Consider the following 20378-nt stretch of genomic DNA (forward strand, 5'->3'; position numbering starts at 1 on the left):
TGTGGGGCTCAACCCCCACAGCCCTAAGACCCTGGGATCATGACCTGAGCCAAAATCAAGAGTCAGACACTCAACCAACTGAGGCACCCATATGCTCCTGCTTGTATTGTTTTTGTACTTCAAAAAGTTTATATTAATTTTTGCTGGATCCAAACATTCCTACTTGTATGAAAATGGCAGCCACTATCATTATAGTATACAATCATGCCCTTGACTCAGGAGCAACACCCTGATGTACCTCAAACGCTACCTCTCACCAGAGTACAATTCGTCCCAGGAATGTGACACACAAGTTAGAGACACCTTAATGCCATAGAATATAAACATGCAAAGACTGGATGGTTAAAAACTTTCCATTTTTCTCTAATTAAAAACATTTAATACTGGAAATACAACTATAGTATTAAAATGCAAGATTCACATGAATCTTTGAGATAGTCTACGAGATTTTAAAACAATTACATACTTTTTTAAGACTGCTTTGGGATGCATTCTCTTATCATTCAGGATATTTCATGAAAAAATCTAAGAAGGATATAACACTTATTATCTATAATCTAGCTACAGCAATTCAAATCTGAATTCCCCTGAAATCCCTCACAACTTGACCTTGAAATACACTCCCTTGAGGATCCTATGCCTTTCAGTATTATCCCTTATTTTCATGAAATAATAAGCTGAACATAAACATCAATCTTTTGTACCACTAAAGAGATACATCCTCAGAGGACACCCCACATACACTGTAGTTCAGAAGAGGAGATTCTTAAGGTCTTGACCAGCATTGTTTTTTATACAGAATAGGGGGTCAGAGGGTGGAAACAAAGGGGTAGAGGGGAGTGGGAGATACAGGTTTCCAGTTATGAAATGAGTAAGTCATGGGGATGAAAAGTAAAGCATCGAGAATACGGTCAGGGGTATTATAATAGCATTGTATGGTGACAGATGCTAGCTGCACCTACTGTGGTGGGCAGAGCACAACAATACAGAGTTGTCGAATCATCATGTTGTACACCTGAAATTAATGTACTAACAATCCCTGTCAACTATACCTCAATTTAAAAAAATAGAATACATGGGGCGCCTGGGTGGCTCAGTCAGTTAAGCACCTGACTTCAGCTCAGGTCATGATCTTGCGGTTTGTGAGTTCGAGCCCCGCATCAGGCTCTGTGCTGACAGCTCAGAGTCTGGAGCCTGCTTCAGATTCTGTGTCTCCCTCATTCTCTGCCCCTCCCCCACTCATGCTCTGTCTCTCTCAAAAATGAAGAAACGTTAAAAAAAATTTAGAAAAAAACAGAATACAAAATCATCTTCTGTCATCACAGTATGTCTAATGTGCTCTAGGAAATGGTGTATGTACATGAATGCATGTACGTATTTACAGTATGTCAAAAGGTATAATGTACTTTTTGCTATCATAGTCAAAAGTTTAAAAGCCTGTTTTAGGGCACATGCTCTGGAGTCTTTTGCAGGTACATAATCTTTGCCAAATTCCTTAACTTTTTTGCTAAGCCTCAGTTTCTTCATCTTTGTAAATGGAAGTACAGTAATGGTAGTAACATTTAAAATGGTTGTTACTGGGGCGCCTGGGTGGCTCAGTCGGTTAAGTGTCCGACTTCGGCTCAGGCCATGATCTCACGGTCCATGAGTTCGAGCCCCGTGTCAGGCTCTGTGCTGACAGCTCAGAGCCTGGAGCCTGTTTCGGATTCTGTGTCTCCCTCTCTCTCTGACCCTCCCCCATTCATGCTCTGTCTCTCTCTGTCTCAAAAATAAACAAACATTAAAAAAAATTTTTAAATGGTTGTTATGAAGACTAAATCCAAAAAATAATTTTAAGACAATGCTGGTAATCACTCCAGGATAAGCTGTCAGTTAATCCCATGCTGAGAGCTATATAAAAAACTGCAAGGTAAAAAATTGAATCTAAGGAATCTGAGAATGAATTTCATTTATAAATAATCCACAATAGAAAAAAAAATGAACTTTTGGAAACAGCAATTTATATCAATAATTAAAAAAAAAACAAAAACCAGTTATACCCTTCGGGGTGCCTGAGTGGCTCAGTAGGTTAAGTAAGTGTCTGACTTCAGCTCATGTCATGATCTTGCATTCATGGGTTCAAGCCCCACATCAGGCTCTGTGCTGACAGCTCAGAGATTAGAGCCTGCTTTGGATTCTGTGTTTCCTCTCTGCCCCTCCCCTGCTCACACTCTCTCTCAAAAAATAAAACACTTATAAAAATTTTTTAAAACACTTATACTCTTTAACATTGTTATTTCCCTTCTGTAAATCCATCTTAAGAAATTAACAGAAGAAAACAATTATATGCAAAAGAGATGCTCGTTACCATGTTATTTATAAATTTTTTTTTAATGTTTTATTTATTTTTGAGACAGGGAGAGACAGAGCATGAACAGGGGAGGGTCAGAGAGAGGGAGACACAGAATCTGAAGCAGGCTCCAGGCTCTGAGCTATCAGCACAGAGCCCGACGCGGGGCTCGAACTCACGGACTGCGAGATCATGACCTGAGCCGAAGTCGGCCGCTTAACCGACTGAGCCACCCAGGCGCCCCTACCATGTTATTTATAAAGGCAAAGAGCTAGAAACCAAGTTTCACTAATAAGAGCTGTGTAAACTTACAGTACAACTTGATGAAATAGAAGCATTAAAATTATAATAATTACTAAAAAAAAAAACTGCATAAGCATAGAAGTTCTTTTAGTGTATCAGGTGAAAATGAATAATAAATATTTGTACATACACTAACGAAACAAGTAAAAACTGTATGTATGGAACAAAAGCAACTGAAAATTGTGCTGAGTTTTTTTATTTCTTTCTTTCTTTAAAGTAATTACTGCTCCTTGTCCTCCTCAAAACAAAGAAAAGTCAGTGTCCATTCAGGCTTCTATAACAAAACTGCACAGACTGGGTAGCTTATCAACGACAAAAATTTATTTCTTAACGGTTCTAGAGGCTGGGAAGTCCTAGCACAAGGCGCCAGTATGGTCAGCTGAGGACCTTCTTCCAGTAGCTGTGGACTTTTCTTCATTGTGCCCTCACATGGTAGAAGGGGCTAGGATCTCTCTGGAGCCTCTTTTTTTTAAAGGCACAAACTGCATTCAGGAAGGGCTCCACCCTCAAGATTTAAGCACCTGTCAGAGGCCCCACCTCCTAACATCATCACCTTTGAGGGTTAGGATTTTGACATATGAATTTGCAGGGGGACACAAACATTCAGACTACAGCAGTCAATTAAAAGGATTCAGCTTAGTTTCACTGTTTTCTTCCTACTACCTAGATCACTATTTGAGACAGGGTAAATGCAAAAATGGGGCTCAAAGTTAGCCAGTAAATGTAAGTCAAACTATTTTTCTGTGACGTATGTGGAGGCCTTGCAGACATTACATAGGTTCAGACTCAACAGCAACAGGGTCTATACGACATCCGATAAATTTTTTCTTTTTGGCTCACTCAGAAGCTAAATTTGCTCTCTCCAGAAGTATCAAAATGATGAAAAACAGGAAAACTAAAGTGTTTAGAGGCCAATTTCTCTCATTCATCTCTGCCTCTCCCCTTCCTTTTTAGTGATAACATGGAGTTGAAAAATATCTTAATTTGATACATTTATTAAACTTGTTATATTTTCTTAACTTTTACTAAGCTAATCAAGCTTGGGTTTTTTGGATTAAATAATTCTCAAGAAAAAAAGTATACGCAATTTTCATCAACATATTTTTAAGTTCCTGATTTACGTTCATTCAAGGTCTTGACTAATGAATGTCAAATTCATTCCTAAACCAAGTTTAAGTAATTACGTATCTAAAACTATTTTTAATTAACAAGTTATAGTTTCAGAATTATAAGCTAATCAGTATACATGAGAATATAAACAGATTTTTGCTTTAGTTGTTGGTGACTAAAATGAACATAAGCTTACAGACCTTAGCTGTCCAAATTCAAGTTAAGATACTAAATCCAAAGTAATGAACTGCCAATTAGCAGATTTAGCCTATCTCACCTATTAAGTAGAAATCTTAATTTGAGTACGACTGCAAAAAATTAAGTGTCTAAATCTTTAATAAGCTGAAAAAAAAAACTTCCTCTCCCTTCTCTCCCACAAAAGTAGATTTTATGCCTTCCATACAATGATATTTCAAAACTCCTGCAATCAACTAAGATGACTTTTTCCATTGAAAATGACAGAGATGTCAAATCTACTCAGACTTACAAAATGTGCACAGGTTTTAAAATTGCTTTAATAATTCTAGAAATACACTCCTTGTATCATTAGTTGTATTAAGTACCGAACAAAAAACTGGCTAGAGCCAGGTCTTTGCCCTAGTGTTTTACCCAATACTAGTTATTAATCCTCTTCTTTCATTCTTTGCTCAGAACATAAAAAAAAAATGTTCACAACATAGATTCTTGTATTTTTTGCTTGTTGGAAGTTTTAAATTTTAAGTTTTTCCACAAAGCTGCTTTTTTTTAACATTTAATCTGAAATACAGTTATTTCCAGCAGGTCAATAATCCTTTTTAAAATATAACACTACCTTAGGCTAAATGAAAATGAGCACTGATTATTTCATGAACATAGTACCTTTCTTCTCAAGAACTGAAAGTCCTTTTTAATATTCTCTTATCTCTAGTCAAAAAGTGTGTGTGGGGCAGGTGGGGGGAGGTTACTTTGCCTTAACATCCCTCCAAAGTAGGGATGTTTTTATCCTGGTTTTATCCTGGTTTTTTATCCTGGTTTTATCCTGGTTTTACAGATGGAGAATCAAGCACAAAGATTTACCAAAGTCTTAACACAACAGCCAGCAGTAATTGCAGGAGCATGTTAATTGTGAACACCAAGTTAATTATAGAAATTTAGTGAATTTTGTTTTGAAAAGGACTTTCTACCGACATTAAGGCTAGAGTACCCCCCCCCCCAATATAAAACCTTCTGCCAAAGACAGTATAATGTATTTAGATAAAACCCTATGGTTTCTGTCAACATCTTGATTAGCCTCTTAAAAAACCTTAAAGTTCTCAGTAAAATCCAAATCTGCATAATTTATTCAGATGTCTATCTTCCCTTCTCTAACTCCCAACATCCCTCATTCCTGATAGGATCACTGTTACCTGAGATCCTATCATTTCCAATATTCTCAACTCTTCCCAGCTAAGCCCTTTGCTCTCTTCTCTTTCTCCCCATGGCACCCTCCTTCTTCAACTTCCAATTCCAAAATCCTTATTCCCCTCCCTTCACATGGTAAAGGCAGATGTCAGCATTCATACTCCCACTCTAAGTCACTCATACCACACATACGTTAAATACATTGGTGCTGGCTCAAGATTCTTCTCCACCTCAACTCCTAATACCATCCAACCCAGCAACTTAGAACAGCCATATTGTTGACCTTTTTAATAAATATTCTAGCAGATCCTGGCTCCTCTACCCCAACAACCTGTTTCTACCTTATTATTCTTTAACCTGTCATTACTCTGGAGTCTGGCTTCTCTGACCAAAATCTACCTTTCGATTTTTTCCACTTCGACTCTGCATGCTCTTTAACTTTACCAAAACTTCTAGTCCCTCAAAACAGCTATCACTTCTATGTGTCTACCGATCACTTGGACCTTATCTTTTTCGTTAAAATCGAATCTGGTGGGGCGCCTCAGTGGCTCAGTCGGTTAAGCATCCAACTCGATTCTGATTCTGGTCATAATCTCATGATCTCATGGTTTGTGAGATCGAGCTCCACGTGGGGGGGCTCTGTGCTGACAGTGTGGAGCCTCCTTGGGAATCCTCTCTGCCCTCTCTCTGCTCCTCCCCTGTTCATGCCTTCTCTCTCTCAAAAATAAATAAATAAATAAATAAATAAATAAATAAATAAATAAATATTAAAAATAAAATAAAATAAATAAAATAATAAAATAAAATAAAATAAAATAAAATAAAATAAAATAAAATAAAATAAAATAAAATAAAATCTGGCCATTAATTGTATGAGGTACAATGTGGTACAAATACAATGCAATTTAAATCTCAGGTCTACCACTTACTCCCTTGTGTGGCTGTGGGCAAATTACTAAACTGTTCCTAAGTCTCAGTTTTCTCCTCTGTAAACTATGGATAATACTTAGCTCACATGGTCATTAGCAGGATTAAATCTAGCACAGCTTCCGACAAGCAGTAAAAGAGTTTGGTAGACTTCTCTTTCCTGGACCTTGTTCTGCCTTTTACTCAACCTTTCCTTAAATGCTTTTTTCTCTTCCTCTCCACTACTAACATCACCCATCCTACAATAATCTCAACTCCCACCTCCCCCACTGAATGTGTATAACCTTACTCTTTGCTGTCTCCACATCATTACTTCCCATTTTGTCTTTTAATACTTTCCCTCTGAACTCTCCTACCTTTCAAGACTATTCTGTCATTTGCTGTCTCTTAAAAAACACTGCTGTTTCTCGCTGTTCATCTTCCCATTACTGCTTAATATTCTCCTTGGGCAATTTCTCCCTGGTTCAACTATTACAAATACTGAAGACATCACCTCTAAATTCTACCTTCTCTACCTTCTGTGGGCACCAAACCTGTATTTAAAATACTCTATGAGGCATTTTTTAACTTGATACTTAGGTAGGCAAATTTTAGAAGGCCAAATTTGAGTTGTTCTCCCATTAAAAACTTTTGTCTCTTCCCACTTCATTTAAAAACATCACAGAGGCCTAAATTTAAAATGCTTAAGTCATCCCACATTCTTCCTACTCCTTCCTTCACATCCAGTCAAGTGATTATCTGGACATCTGAACTGCCTCACAAATTCATCCCCAACAGTTCCAAATGCACTTCTTCTTCCAGCTGTTTTGTCTTGATTATTACATCTTCCTCATCAGTTGTAGTTCATTTCCTTCTCCCTCCAATCAACTGTGCAAATGAGTCCTGGTATTCAGCCTTCTACACAAATTTGGTATCACTCCCTCGCTTAAATTAATAGTTCCCCACTGACTCCACGATAAAGATAAACTGGTGCTTTTCATGAAGTATCCTGACTGACTTGCAGTGGGGAGTGGGAGTGAGAGAGGGTAGCTCAAAGAACAAATTTTCTGTGAACTCTTAGTGTATTATCTGGAAAATTAATGGGAATTCTGTTCAAAATTGTTTTCACTGACCAATTAAAATAAATTTTCCTCAACTTGTTAAGAAAAACAGATTTTCAGGAACTTCTTTCACGTTCATCTTCTGGGTGTCATGCACCAGGCCTAGCCACCACCTTTTGCCCCAAGGTTGCTGACACAAACTTAAACGCAAATCTAGACTTCTCACAATTGCCTCCAACATGCTTCATATCCCCCTACCACTCCTGCAAATAAGTGTCTCCCAAAAGTTATTGCTTTTCTCTAAACTTTCTATTTCCCCTTCCATGCTTGTTCTTGTTTTGTTTTCCCCCTCCCTTCTTGAAATGCCCTTCCCCTTTCAATCATCCTTATCTCTGGCTGACTTGTAAAATCCGACCTCTTTTCTGAAGCCTTCCTTCATGCAACTCCCACACTGCCATCCACTGCCAGGTAGAATCACTTTCTCCTTGAGCCTTGAAGAATTTGCAGACACAGAACACACATCTAGTTCCCTTTTTGGATAGTGAAAGCAGTTATCAGGGTATACTTATCTTTGCACCTCCAGGGCTAAGGAAAAGTCAAGTACCTAGCAGGCACTCAAATGTCACTGCACCGAAATTTTTTTTTTTAAGTTTATTTATTTTTGAGAGAGAGAGAGAGAGAAGGGGAGAGGCAGAGAGAGAAGGAGAGAGAGAATCCCAGGTCGGCTCCACATTGTCAGTGCAGAGCCTAACATGAGGCTGGAACTCAGGAACTGCAAGATCAAAGACCTGAGTCAAAATGAAGAGTCAGATGGGGTTAACTGACTGAGCCACCCAAATGCCCCTGCACTGAAATTCTCAAAGAAAACTTACTAATAGTATCTGTCCTGAAAAACTAAGAAAGCCATATATCTAATTCAAGCAACTAAAATTCTGTAATGTTTTTACATATTATCATGAAAGCAAACCCAAAACTGACCGCTAATTGCAAACTCAAAATATCAATGTAATTCACAATAAAACTGGATAAAAAAGCTTGGTGACTTTATGCTAAATAAAACACTCTGATATTAGTGTTTTATTAGAATTCTAGAACCTTTATACTACAAGATATCCTAAAATTGACCAAATCCAACATCTTCATTTTAAATGAGAAATATTAAGTCTAAAATTCTAGGAAGTAGAAATATAAATCTATATTCATGAATGCATACTACAAATACGTAAATTATTAAAATTTACTTAAATTATTAACATTTACTTCCATATTATGGGCAGAGACTGAATGACAATGCTTCACTTCTGGCATTTAAGAATGTAGTATTTGTGGGGCACCTGGGTGGCTCTGTCAGTTAAGCACCCAACTTCAGCTCAGGTCATGATCTCATGGTTTGTGGGTTCGAGCCCCTCATCAGGCTCCATGCTGACAGCTTGGAGCCTGGAGCCTGCTTGGGAGTCTGTGTCTCCCTCTCTCTCTCTGCCCCTCTCCCGCTCACACTGTGTGTGTGTGTGTGTGTGTGTGTGTGTGTGTGTGTGTGTTTGTCTCTCAAAAATAAATAAGTATTAAAAATATTTTAAAAGACTGTATTATTTCTCTTCCTTAATCTTCAAATATGATAAACTACATCAGTTTTCTCATGTTGATCCACTCTTGCAATCTCAAGATAAACCCTGTTTGACTATGAGGCTTTGTTTTTAGTTCACTGAATTGAATTTGATTTGCTACTTCTTGAAAACTCTCAACCATTATCTCTGAATATTTCCTCTCCTCCCTAATCTCTTATTTTGGAACTGTTAGCTGTATGTTGTACTTGTTCATTTTACCCTTCATGTTCCTTTTTTTTTTTTTTTTTTAGAGAGAGGGAGAGAGAGAGAGAGAGAGAGAGAGAGAATATGAGTGTGCACGCCAGTAGGGGAATGGAAGACAAAAGAAAGGGAGAGAGAGTCCCAAGCAGGCTCTACGCTCTCAGCAGAAAGCCAGACGCTGGGCTCAAACCCACACTCTATGAGATCATGACCTGAGTCATGACCCGAGATGACATCAAGAGTCAGAGGCTTAATCAGCTGAGCCACCCAGACACCCCTACCCTTCATGTTTCTTAATCTTCCTATTTTATAACTCTATCTATGGGGTTCAACCTTCTGGGCTTCAGTCTGTAGCAGGAGATTTTAACCTTTGTGCCAGTAGACCTCTTTGGCCATCTGGTGAAGGCTATGGCCCCCTTCTCAGAACATTAAAGACTTAAAACAAAATACACAGGAATACAAAAGAAATAAATTAGAGGCACCTGCGTGGTTCAATAGGTTAAGCATCTGACTCTTGGTTTCAGCTCAGGTCATAATCTCATGGTTGATGGGATGGAGCCCCACATGGGGCTCCATGCTGACAGTGCCGAGCCTGCTTGGGATTCTCTGTCTCCCTCTTTCTCTGTCCCTCCTCCACCTGCACTGTCTCTGTCTCTCTCAAAATAAATAAACTTAAAAAAAATTATACTGAAATAATTATCAAAATATTTTCTAATTTTGATATAGTAATATATATTTTATTAACACTAAAATATTTATAAGCTCTACCAATGGTTTAATAACTAACTTCATTCATTTCTTTCTAAGTAAGCCTTACACCCAATGGGGTGGTGGCTTGAACTCATGACCCTGATATCAAGAGTTGGACATTCTAAAGACTGAACCCACAAGGTGCCCCTACTGTAACTTCAAAGTAGTGATGACTACAAGTGCTATTTCAAGGTATCTGTAACAAATGAATAGTAACTGTACTGTAAGAAAAAAAATCTGATTTATATTGGTATTATAGGTTGAATTAATACCCCTCTAAAAAAATGTGCTGAGTTCTAACCCTCTACCTCAATACAACCTCACTTGGAAACAGGGTTACTGCAAGCGTAATTAATTTAAGAGGAGGTCATGCTACACTTCTCCAAAGAAGACACCCAGATGGCCAACCGACACATGAAAAAATGCTCAACATCACTCATCATCAGAGAAATACAAATCAAAACCACAACGAAATACCACCTTACACCTGTCAGAATGGCTAACATTAACAACTCAGGCAACAACAGATGTTGGTAAGGATGCAGAGAAAGAGGATCTCTTTTGCATTGTTGTTGGGAATGCAAGCTGGTACAGCCACTCTGGAAAACAGTATGGAGGTTCCTCAAAAAACTAAAAATAGAACTACCCTACAAAGGGACACATGCACCCCCATGTTTATAGCAGCACCATTGATAGCCAAAGTATGGAAAGTATGGAAAGAGCCCAAACGTCCATCAATGGATGAATGGGTAAAGAAAATGTGGTATATATACACAATGGAGTATTACTCGGCAATCAAAAAGAATGAAATCTTGCCATCTGCAACTACGTGGATGTAACTGGAGGGTATTATGCTAAGTGAAATTAGAGAAAGGCAAAAATCATATGACTTCACTCATATGAGGACTTTAAGAGACAAAACAGATGAACATAAGGTAGAGAAACAAAAATAATATAAAAACAGGGAGGGGGACAAAACAAAAGAGACTCATAAAAATATAGAGAATAAACTGAGGGTTGCTGGAGGGGTTGTGGGAGGGGGGATGGGCTAAATGGGTAAGGAGCATTAAGGAATCTACTCCTGAAATCATTGCTTCACTATATACTAATTTGGATGTAAATTTTAAAAAATAAAAAATAAAGTTAAATTATAAAAAAAAAAAAGAGGTCATACTAGAGGAGGCTCCTAATCCAATGACTGATGTCACGTGGCCACGTGAAGACACACAGGGAGAACATCATGTGATGATGAAGGCAGAAAATGGAATTAGGCAGTTTCAAGCCAAGAAATGCCAAAGATTGCCATCAGCCACCAGAGGCCAGGAAGAGACAAGGAAGGATTCCCCTAATGGCTTACTAGGAGCATGGCCCTGCCATTCCTGGACTTTCTTTCAATCTCCAGAATTGAGACAATAAATTTCTGTTGTTTTAAGCCATCCAGTATTGTGGTGCTTTGTTAATATTAGGGCAGCCCTAGGAAACTAACGCCTGTCACAAGTACCTCTGATGCTGCTATGGTTTGTTGGCATTTCCTTCAATTATAAATGTAAGCAAGTTTCAATTAGAGATTCGTAAAAAACACTCTCAATTCTAAGAATCCTATGTCTAAGCAATTTAACACCTCAGTCTAAGACCCAATGCTAATGAACTGTTTTAACAAAAATAATGAACAATGCTTAAACAAAAATACATCACTAGATCTTTTTCATTTCAAACCATTCTGAGTGCCACAAAAACATCTCAGGGATTTGTAATGACTTTGGCTCTGGACTCTAAGATGCAGCTATGACACAAAACTTTTCATAAATAGTGAATTAAATCTAACTGTTAAAGAATGAAAAAATTCATTATCCGCATTAACTTCTTAAACTAATGAAGTTGTAAAATTATCCCTTAGTCTTAGGTTAATATGATTAGTATGAAAAACCTAATGAAAAGACTTACTTTTGACACTTTTTAGCCAGTAAGTAAAGCATGAGAGCTAGTCTCTTCTTAGGACATTCCTTTTAGAACTATTCAAATTGGTGTTTAAGCCCAATAGCCTTTTGCTCACTTATTCATCCAGAGGCCATATTTCTTTAAAAGAAAAAGAAAAGCAGTACAAAGTTCTCACATCTATGAGGTGTATCTATATTATCAAAAACAAATGGCTATTGGGGCGCCTGGGTGGCGCAGTCGGTTAAGCATCCGACTTCAGCCAGGTCACGATCTCGCGGTCCGTGAGTTCGAGCCCCGCGTCGGGCTCTGGGCTGATGGCTCAGAGCCTGGAGCCTGTTTCCGATTCTGTGTCTCCCTCTCTCTCTGCCCCTCCCCCGTTCATGCTCTGTCTCTCTCTGTCCCAAAAATAAAATAAACGTTGAAAAAAAAAATTAAAAAACAAATGGCTATTAAACCCAAAATAATAAAGTCTTAACAGATTATTAAGGTACCAAGTGTTTTCAAATTTTGTATCTTGGTTCTTCAAAATTCATGCTCTTACTTCAGCTTCTTACCAGATTTCTACTGGAAGTCTTTTATTTGCTTAAACATGTCAAAAACAATATAATAAAATCAATCAATTAACCAATGCACATGTTACAAGTAGTCTGGCGACTTGTAACGTGCCTATCACTGTATTACTTTACGGTAATTTAGTACAGGAAGGGCTTATAATGATGCTTAGTTCAAGCTGCTCAAATGAAACAAGCAAACAGAAGCCCACAAAAGCTGTACTTGTCCAGAATCACAGAATAATTAGTGACAATGACAAAAAGGCATCTTCCAATTCCAAGTCCAATGCTCTTTACATTAAACCATACTGCATGAAAGTTGGTAAGAGGTAAATTATCTGCAAAAACCTTCTATATGATGACTTTATTCTATTTGTTTAAAGTTTATTTTTATTTTTTTTGAAAAAGAGAGAAAGATAGAGAGAGGAGGGTGTGAGGGAGGGGCAGAGAGAGATAGAGAATCCCAAGCAGGCTCCACAGTATCAGCACAGAGCCCAGGGGCGGTTGATCTCACCAACCATGACATTATGACAAGAGTTGGACACTCAATTGGCGCCCCTAATTCTATGTGTAATATGGTATTTTAAAACAGTCTGGTTGCCCAAAACAACCTAACTAGTTTTTTGGGTATTTTTAATCAATTTTATTTTACCACCCAGCACTTTAAAAATAGGAACAAGATCTCATTTCCACCTTCAAAATTGGCAAAAAAATTTTTCAAAAAAGAACTGGACAGACATTTCAAGACATAAGCACTCTCATATACTAAGTTTTTCTTTTCTAGAGGGCAATTTAGCAGAAAAAACTTAAAATTTGCATCTCCTTTAAGTCCACTCCTAGACTATCTCAAGGAAAGAGTAAAAGATTTAAATGAAGACAGAACTCAGGATCAAAAGCAGCACTGTTCAGGAATAACAGAATAGTTAACTGGTTCAAACTAATGTATATTATATACTGCACATAATACAGCCATCAAAAGCTGTTCTACGAAATATTTAATGATACAGAAAAGTCACAACATAATAGGGTATGATAGTTTCTACTATGCAACTCCACTCTACAGAGGATACAGATATATCCATAAAATAATAAAGAAGGAATTCATTACAGTGCATGGAACATAGTAAAAATACAATGAATGAATAGGATTCATCATCAACATCATAGGAAAGGTTTAATTATAGTGTATCAAATGTTTAGACTTGTTATCTGAATAATAAATACACAAATTATTACCTACTCCCTTTAAAGACTATTTTGTACATTATCTGAAATTACTACTCTTGCAAGGAGGAAATTATTTTTTTAAATAACACTTTTAATGCAGTTCCAGTTATTACTGAAGTTTGGAAAAGAAAAGCAGACTTTTACCAATCGTTCCCTAAATTTGACATTGCGTAAGATCATGTCTTACATATAACAAATCCTTCATTAGTTACTGATTACATACATATACACAATCAACTTTTGACAGCTATCTGTCTCTCTACATAGAACTTTAATTTCAAATAACAGAGCATGTACTAGAGGATTTCAAAATGAGGCTTCTAAAGGCCTTACTGGATTTTACCACAATATTTGTCTAGAAAAAGTTAAGTTTCCCAAGATATTGGTGATTTTCACTTTTTTTAAAGGCCGAAATCAGGTGGAAAAAACATTTAAGTGTTAAGAACAGTCTCTAATGTAATTAAATTCCTATTGATTATGGCTTCTAAAAAAGGAGGAAAGTGGGGAAAAAAATATATGTAAGGCCCAAATAAAATCTGTATCACAGGGCAGTTTTACTATGCTGAGGCTTTAAGGGCGTGTACAATAACATACCTATTTTTTGTTTCTTCAAACTATATATGATTATAAATAATAAATTGCCACTTCAAAACATTACTATATATATTAAAAATAAGATAAACTGTTGGAATAAAAGCTACATTCCAAAGAAGTTCACACTTTGTGATTTGGCTAATGTACAATGTTGGCTCTAATAAAACTGATTACCAGATGAACACATCACTTCCTAAAATAAAAAAAAAAATTTTAAATAAAACACCCAAGAGTTTGTCCCCAGGAAGAATTAACGTCTCCTAGAGAAATAATATATACGCTAAAGCATATTTTTCTGTTCTATCAAAACTAACATAACAAAGCCCCTAGGAAATAACATATTAATAAAGCAGGAGAAATTCATGAAAGCAGAAATCTAAAAGTCTGAGTGAGCCAATTGCCAAGTTCTTATATTAATTAAATTTAAAATTTTTTTAAAAAGCAATCCTCTCAGTAAAACTTGTCATTTGGTGTTTCAAATATCAACATATTTAGGATTAAACTACTGGGAACTTTTACTCATTTCAGTGTTAGCAGTATCATCCACCTGATTTCGCTACCTTTTTGAAAAACTTGGATTCTTAATATGTCCATGGCCAAGTATTCTAGAAAGAGCCCATTTAGAAACAATTTATTTTACACGTGTCAATTCACACTCCCTCATTTGTTTTTCTAATAGATGCATCCAAAAAGGAAATATTAGTATTTTAGTTTAAATATGGTAATTCGCCTTTTTCCATCTCTCAAATAGAACTTGACATTTTGATCCAGGCTACTTTCTTAAAAGATAACAGTAAAAATGATCGTCATTCCGTTCAGGATTTTTAGCAGTTTTTCCCCTAACTAAGCGTTATCTGAGATACTTCTTGATCTCTCTCAAAGTAGGTCTAATCTGCGGAAGGCAATGAGACAGTGTACTGCACTGTGAATGGACAGCCAGGTATTTTATGAATGGAGGCGATCACGTGATCCCAGCACCTCCCCGAACTGATATTTCCCACATAACTGTGTCAACATTCTGAGAACAGGGGTAGTTGTTTGTGTGTGCGTATGTTTTTGAATTTAACCTGTAACTTCGAATTCTCCTTACTCCCTGAACTCAAAAATCTACACTAAGACAGACCGTCAAGCTTCGAATTTTTATCTTGGGAAATCCTTTCAAGATGTCCAAGGTGATGGATGTTTAATTATTTTTTTATGAATGAAGAGTGTGCTATGCAAATGAGGGCGATTCACAAAAAGAGAGAGAACATGGCGGCCACTTCTGCTTCTAGACTGCACTGACACTGCAGCAATCTACCTTCTCCCACACCCGCTCATCATAAGAGTGTGTTGGGGGTGGGGGGGTTGAGAAGAAACGCCGCTTGGCATTTCTCAAGCTATTTTACGTTAAACAGGCCTAGGCTTTCGGATTTAAAAGTCCACTCAAAAAGGTCTGACTCGAGGAATGCACTTTATTTAAAGGAATGCATCCTAGGACTAGTCCTCTCTTAACTCTTTCCAATCCTCCAGAGATAAACAAAACTTGAACTTAATTACAAGAAAACGATGCAAACATTCTGCATGAATATTAAATCCGGTCTCAATAAAAACTGTTCCCGCAACCATTATTCCTTCCGGCAGCCGTTACTTTAAAGCAAAAATATTTAAAAGGCAACGTATTACGTTTGGAAAACAAACAGCCCAAATAAAAACTTAAAACCATGACAGTCCAGAAGTTAATGAAGTTATCAACATATCCAGCAACGTAAATACTGTTAAACCAACGTAAATGGTGTTTCTCAACACAGCTGAAGGATAAAAATTAGCATTCAATATTCTTCTATGCTCCTGGTAAAGACATGCCCAGCATTCGCAAAGGTAAAATATAACAGTTCAACATCTCCTACACTCCAGGTGTCCTTAATGTCATTAAATTCTAAAAATGTTTCCCTAGTTCCATTTTTTTACATGAAGCTTACAGGTCATAAGTTTAAGGGGGGGGGGGAGGCTTAATCGGTATTTAAGAGTCACTGACTCATCGAATTAAGATTCAAGAGCAGTTTGCTGCAGGAGGTGCTCCCACACACTAGTTTCCAAGTGAAATAGCTATAAAGGAAACAGGATGGATATTCAGGTTATGTTGATAGGTATGTTAAGTGAAAAAGGACAAGCCAGGGGCTTCCAGGCAAAGAGGTAATTTCTACCCCGCCACCATCCATCCACATTACTCCATCTCATGGACGTACAACTGCCATCCCACCCCAACATTCAATACCCTCCCCAAAAGTGAGCAACTAAATGCATGGGGGGTGGGGGGGGGGGTGCTGCCATTAAATAAAATGGCTAAAAAATCAAACGTTATCTCCAGAATAAGATGCACCGAACTCTCCAGGTTTGCAAGCTTTCCGGCACCCAAGTCTCGAAGGGGTCGTCGAAGGGGGGGGGGGTACTAATTAAGATCAATGAGGCGCTTACTCGTTGTCAGAAGTCGCCGTCTCCTCGCTCATCTTTCCCTCACCGCGATCCGATCTGGAGATGGAGGAGCAAGAGCAGGCGGAGGAGCAGCAGCAGCAGCAGCACCGAGGGGCAGGAGGCAGCGGCGGCCGGGGGGGCGCGGGGGCAGCGGCTCAGGGGCCTCACCATGGTGGACGCCTCACCCGGAACGGTGCCCCCCCAGCCGGGAACCCCGGCCACCCCCGCAGGGGGGTGGCGGCAACAACCTCCGCCGTGGCGACCCCAGCCTCTTCCTCCGCCTCAGCGCCCAGCCAAGGGATCCGAGGAGGCCAGGGAGGGTGGGTGGAAAGGAAAAAGAGAAGAGGGGCTGCGAAGGCTGACTGGAGAGCTGCTCCTCCCGCCACCAGGGTGGAGCGCGGCGGGGTCCGGCCAGGAAGGAGCGGGCGGGCGGAGAACCCGGGAGCAGAGGCGGCGCTTCCCTCAGGGATGCGGCGAGGAGGAAGCTGAGCTCCGTTCGGTGGGGGCCGGCGGGAGGGTGCCGAGCCCAGGCTCCGGGCGGCGGCGGCGCGGTCCTGCCGGAGCCCACCCCACCATCTCCCACCTCGCCGCCGGCTGCCCGCTCAGCGCCCGGCGGCGACCGGGGCGGTCCTCAGGGACGAGCAGGACCGAGCGAGGGGCCTCGCGGCGGCAGATTCCTCCAGACACGCTCCAGCCGGGACAACTCCAGCAGGGGGAGGAGGGGGCGGCGGGGAGCGTGTGAGGCCAGGACAGGCGAGCCGATCGCCCCACCCGGGCCGGAGCAGAGCGGGCGCGCCCAGGAGACAGGGTGCCGGGAAGCAGCGGGAGAGCGAGGAGGACGGCCGCAGGTCCCCCCACCAGCCGGTGCCCACCAGCAGCTCGGCGGGCCAGCTCCTCACACCCGCCAGAGGGGAGCCGTGAGGGGGGCGGCGGAAGCGCTCACGCCGCCCGCTCCTTCCGCCGCCGCCGCCGCTGCCCGAACCGGGGGCGCCCACGGGAGAAGGAGGCGAAGTAGTCCCTGGCGACTTCTCCCGGCCGCCTGCCTCCCCCGGGGGCCAGAGCGGGCACGGGGTGGGGTTGCCGAGCGCAGTACCCGGGCTGTGAGGGCGTGTGGGTAGGGCTAAAAGCTGCGGCCTCCGGGCGAATCACTGCAAGTCGAAGTCGTGTGCAGCATAGCAAGTTTCAGGAAAGTAGTTCCCTCCCTTCATTTCCCAAATCGTTGTCGAGCCACAGAGCGGGGAAAGGAGGAGGGAGGCGGAGGGATACGCCAGGCACCGCGCTCGGTGTGCGTGCGCGCGCTCCAAACTCTTGGCACGCTGCGAAAGGGGGCGGGGGTGTGAGCTGCACGGGGAGCAGCTTGGGAGGGTTGCATTGTTGCGCCGCGTTACTCCCCGTTACTCCCCGTTACTCGCTTTGGAATATCCGGGTTGTTAGAACGGGAAGGCTAGAATGACAGTGTGCTCAAGGAGGAAATTAGCGGCTGCTCTGTTTTGCCCCGCGCGCGCGGGCGCGCGCGCGTGTGTGTGTGCGTGTGTGTGTGTGTTCCTTGCAGAGCAAAGAATGGAACTGACATGAGTTCATTTTTAGTTGGTGGGGGTTAGGGGGAGGGACCGTACAAAGAGAGCTCCGCCTGCTGTCCCTCTGGTTGCATTGCTGCAATCCCCTAGCTGCATGCACAGCGGGAGTGTGTGTGTGTGTGTGTGTGTGTGTGTGTGTGTGTGTGTTAGAGAGAGAGTTAGTTTTAATACCTTGGATTCTTACTGCGCAAGGGGTATGCTGTGCAGGGCATTCATCTCCGAAAGCTAGAGTGGTTGTTAATGGAGAACGACTTCCATTGAAGCCCAGAGTAGGCGTGTTACATGAATCTGGCGCAGCCAGAAGCACAGGAAATAACTCCCGCTGCGAGTGAGGTTGCATAACTATAGCGCAGAAGATGCCTCTGTGGCACGAACTGCTCTAAACGGAGGCGGAACGATTATTGAATAGGCAGCTGTCACTTTTGCATTGTTAGAGGACAATGTATGCATTCATCTCAAAAGGTTTTTGCACAGAAACCTGCTGGGGTTTCAGCCGGGAGTCTAGGGTCTGTGGGACTAGAGGACTCACACACAGCTCCTGGCTCTGCAAATTCTATTATCCCCTCTCCACCTAGAAAGCCAGCCTATACACGATCCAGCCTGGGGACTGAATCCGAAGTTTCTGACGCATCTCCCGAGCTTTCAGTCTAGCTTTGGGTGCAATGCTTTTCTCTTCATTCTCAGGTTTGTGCGACCTGAGAGTAAAAAGATTGTTGCTCCTTCCACCTCGAGGGGTAGAACGATTCCTGATGAGGAGGAAAGTGGGAAAACCTCCCAAACAAGCCAGCATTCCTCATCAGTCCTCTGTCTCCAGGAGGTTTCAGGATTGTTGCTCTCTAAAGTACGGTACACTAGCCTGTTACGAGTATTTTGCACATAGTAGGTGCTAATAAATGTGGAATAAGGGGCCAACTCACTCAGGCGGCCCAAAACACCAGCTTGTTGATTTCTGAGGTTTCGCTATGGAACTCTTGCTTCTTGCCTGGGGAGCAACATTGTCCTTACTCAGAGGGAGGAAGGGACAATGTTGGTGACTGGAAGAGGTGAGAGGCTCTGTGAGAGAAGTTACCTCTGTTACCCCTGAACATGTGTTTTTTATCTTGTTCCTGGGAAGACCCTGTTAACGGAAGTATTGATAACTCCCTACTACCACTACCCACTTTGGCTTCTCAGATTTGAATCAAGTTCCATCAGTTAGAATTTGTTCCAGACAAGTTAGCTAAACTCTGTGCCTGGGTAAAATGTGGATAATAGTACCTAATTCATAGAGCTGCTGTACTGATTAATGAGGTAATAATATACAAAGCACTCAGCACAGATTAAGAGCCCAATAAGCCCTAGCTCTTACTCTGATTTTGTAAAATGGAGATTATAATAAAGTATGACAAGGTGGTGGCAGCAATGGCTTTGAAGGTTAAATGTAGCCTTGTTTGTTCACTCAACAAACAACTATTGCTTTTCTTCTGTGTACCACTCTTGCTAGACACATGGCTTGGCCTTTTGCAAGCCATCAATAAATGATTGCTCTGAGAGTCATTGTGATTAAGTAAGTACAAGGAATGTTGGGTCACTTGCAAAGGCCTCCTTTTCTTTTGAGGAAATTTGCATCTTTTGAGGTTCAACTGCGTCAGGAAAAACATGAAAGGCTTTGAGGGGAAGACATGAAAGGCATCTTGGCTTTTGCATGTGCAGGGAACTGTGCTGGCCACTTTCACACACATTACTTACCTAGAGGAGCAAGATATGATCAACAGCCCAAATTAATGCTTTTTAGATGGTTCCCAATCCTATGACCAAGACAGTCACCAGACTGTTCCTTGCCTTTGATGTTCACCATGCCACTCTCAGGACACTTTTGTGCCCTTGTTTTTGAGGGTGCATTTCTAGCCCTCTCCTTTCATCCAGTTGTTGAAGATCTTACCAGCTTACTAGACAATTGCCTTGAGCTGCAGAGCTCTGAGAATTCTACCCTGAAACAATCAGAAATGGTCCTATGTTGAAGTTCAGAGCCCAGGGGTCTTCCCAGTCTGATTTTCTGTCACAGCTACCCTAAGGTCAAAAGGCCTCACTGGTCTATCCCCATGTCTGTACCTTACCTGGTGCAAGAGACGTAACAACCAAATGAAATGTTTAAGACCTTGAGTCCTGGTTTATAAATAAACAAATATTTTTAAATTTGAGATAATTGGGGAAACAAACACTAACTGGAGATTGATGATATTAAGGGATTTTTAAAAAGTATTAGTGTTGCGGGGTTTTTTAAAGTCTTCATCTTTTGGAAATACATATTGAACTATCTATGGATGAAATGATATTCTGAGATTTGCTTCAAAATAATTCAGTGGGGTGAGGAGGGGGAAGAAGTAAGGGGATAGAGATGAAACAAGATTGGT

The 20378-nt window shown here is 40.8% G+C and overlaps 1 protein-coding gene across 1 annotated transcript in view; it reads right to left on the bottom strand.

Moving 5' to 3' along the window:
• Positions 1–17306, bottom strand: part of SPRED1 (sprouty related EVH1 domain containing 1) — a 141172-nt gene extending 123866 nt beyond the window's left edge. Inside the window, exon 1 of the mRNA XM_030318537.1 lies at positions 16412–17306. Coding sequence (XP_030174397.1) covers positions 16412–16443 — 32 coding nt within the window. The 5' untranslated portion in view covers positions 16444–17306. The remainder of the gene's footprint in view (positions 1–16411) is intronic.
• Positions 17307–20378: the final 3072 nt, after the last annotated feature.

This window comes from Lynx canadensis, chromosome B3, assembly GCF_007474595.2.
Source record: "Lynx canadensis isolate LIC74 chromosome B3, mLynCan4.pri.v2, whole genome shotgun sequence".
In the NCBI taxonomy this organism is placed as follows: domain Eukaryota; kingdom Metazoa; phylum Chordata; class Mammalia; order Carnivora; family Felidae; genus Lynx; species Lynx canadensis.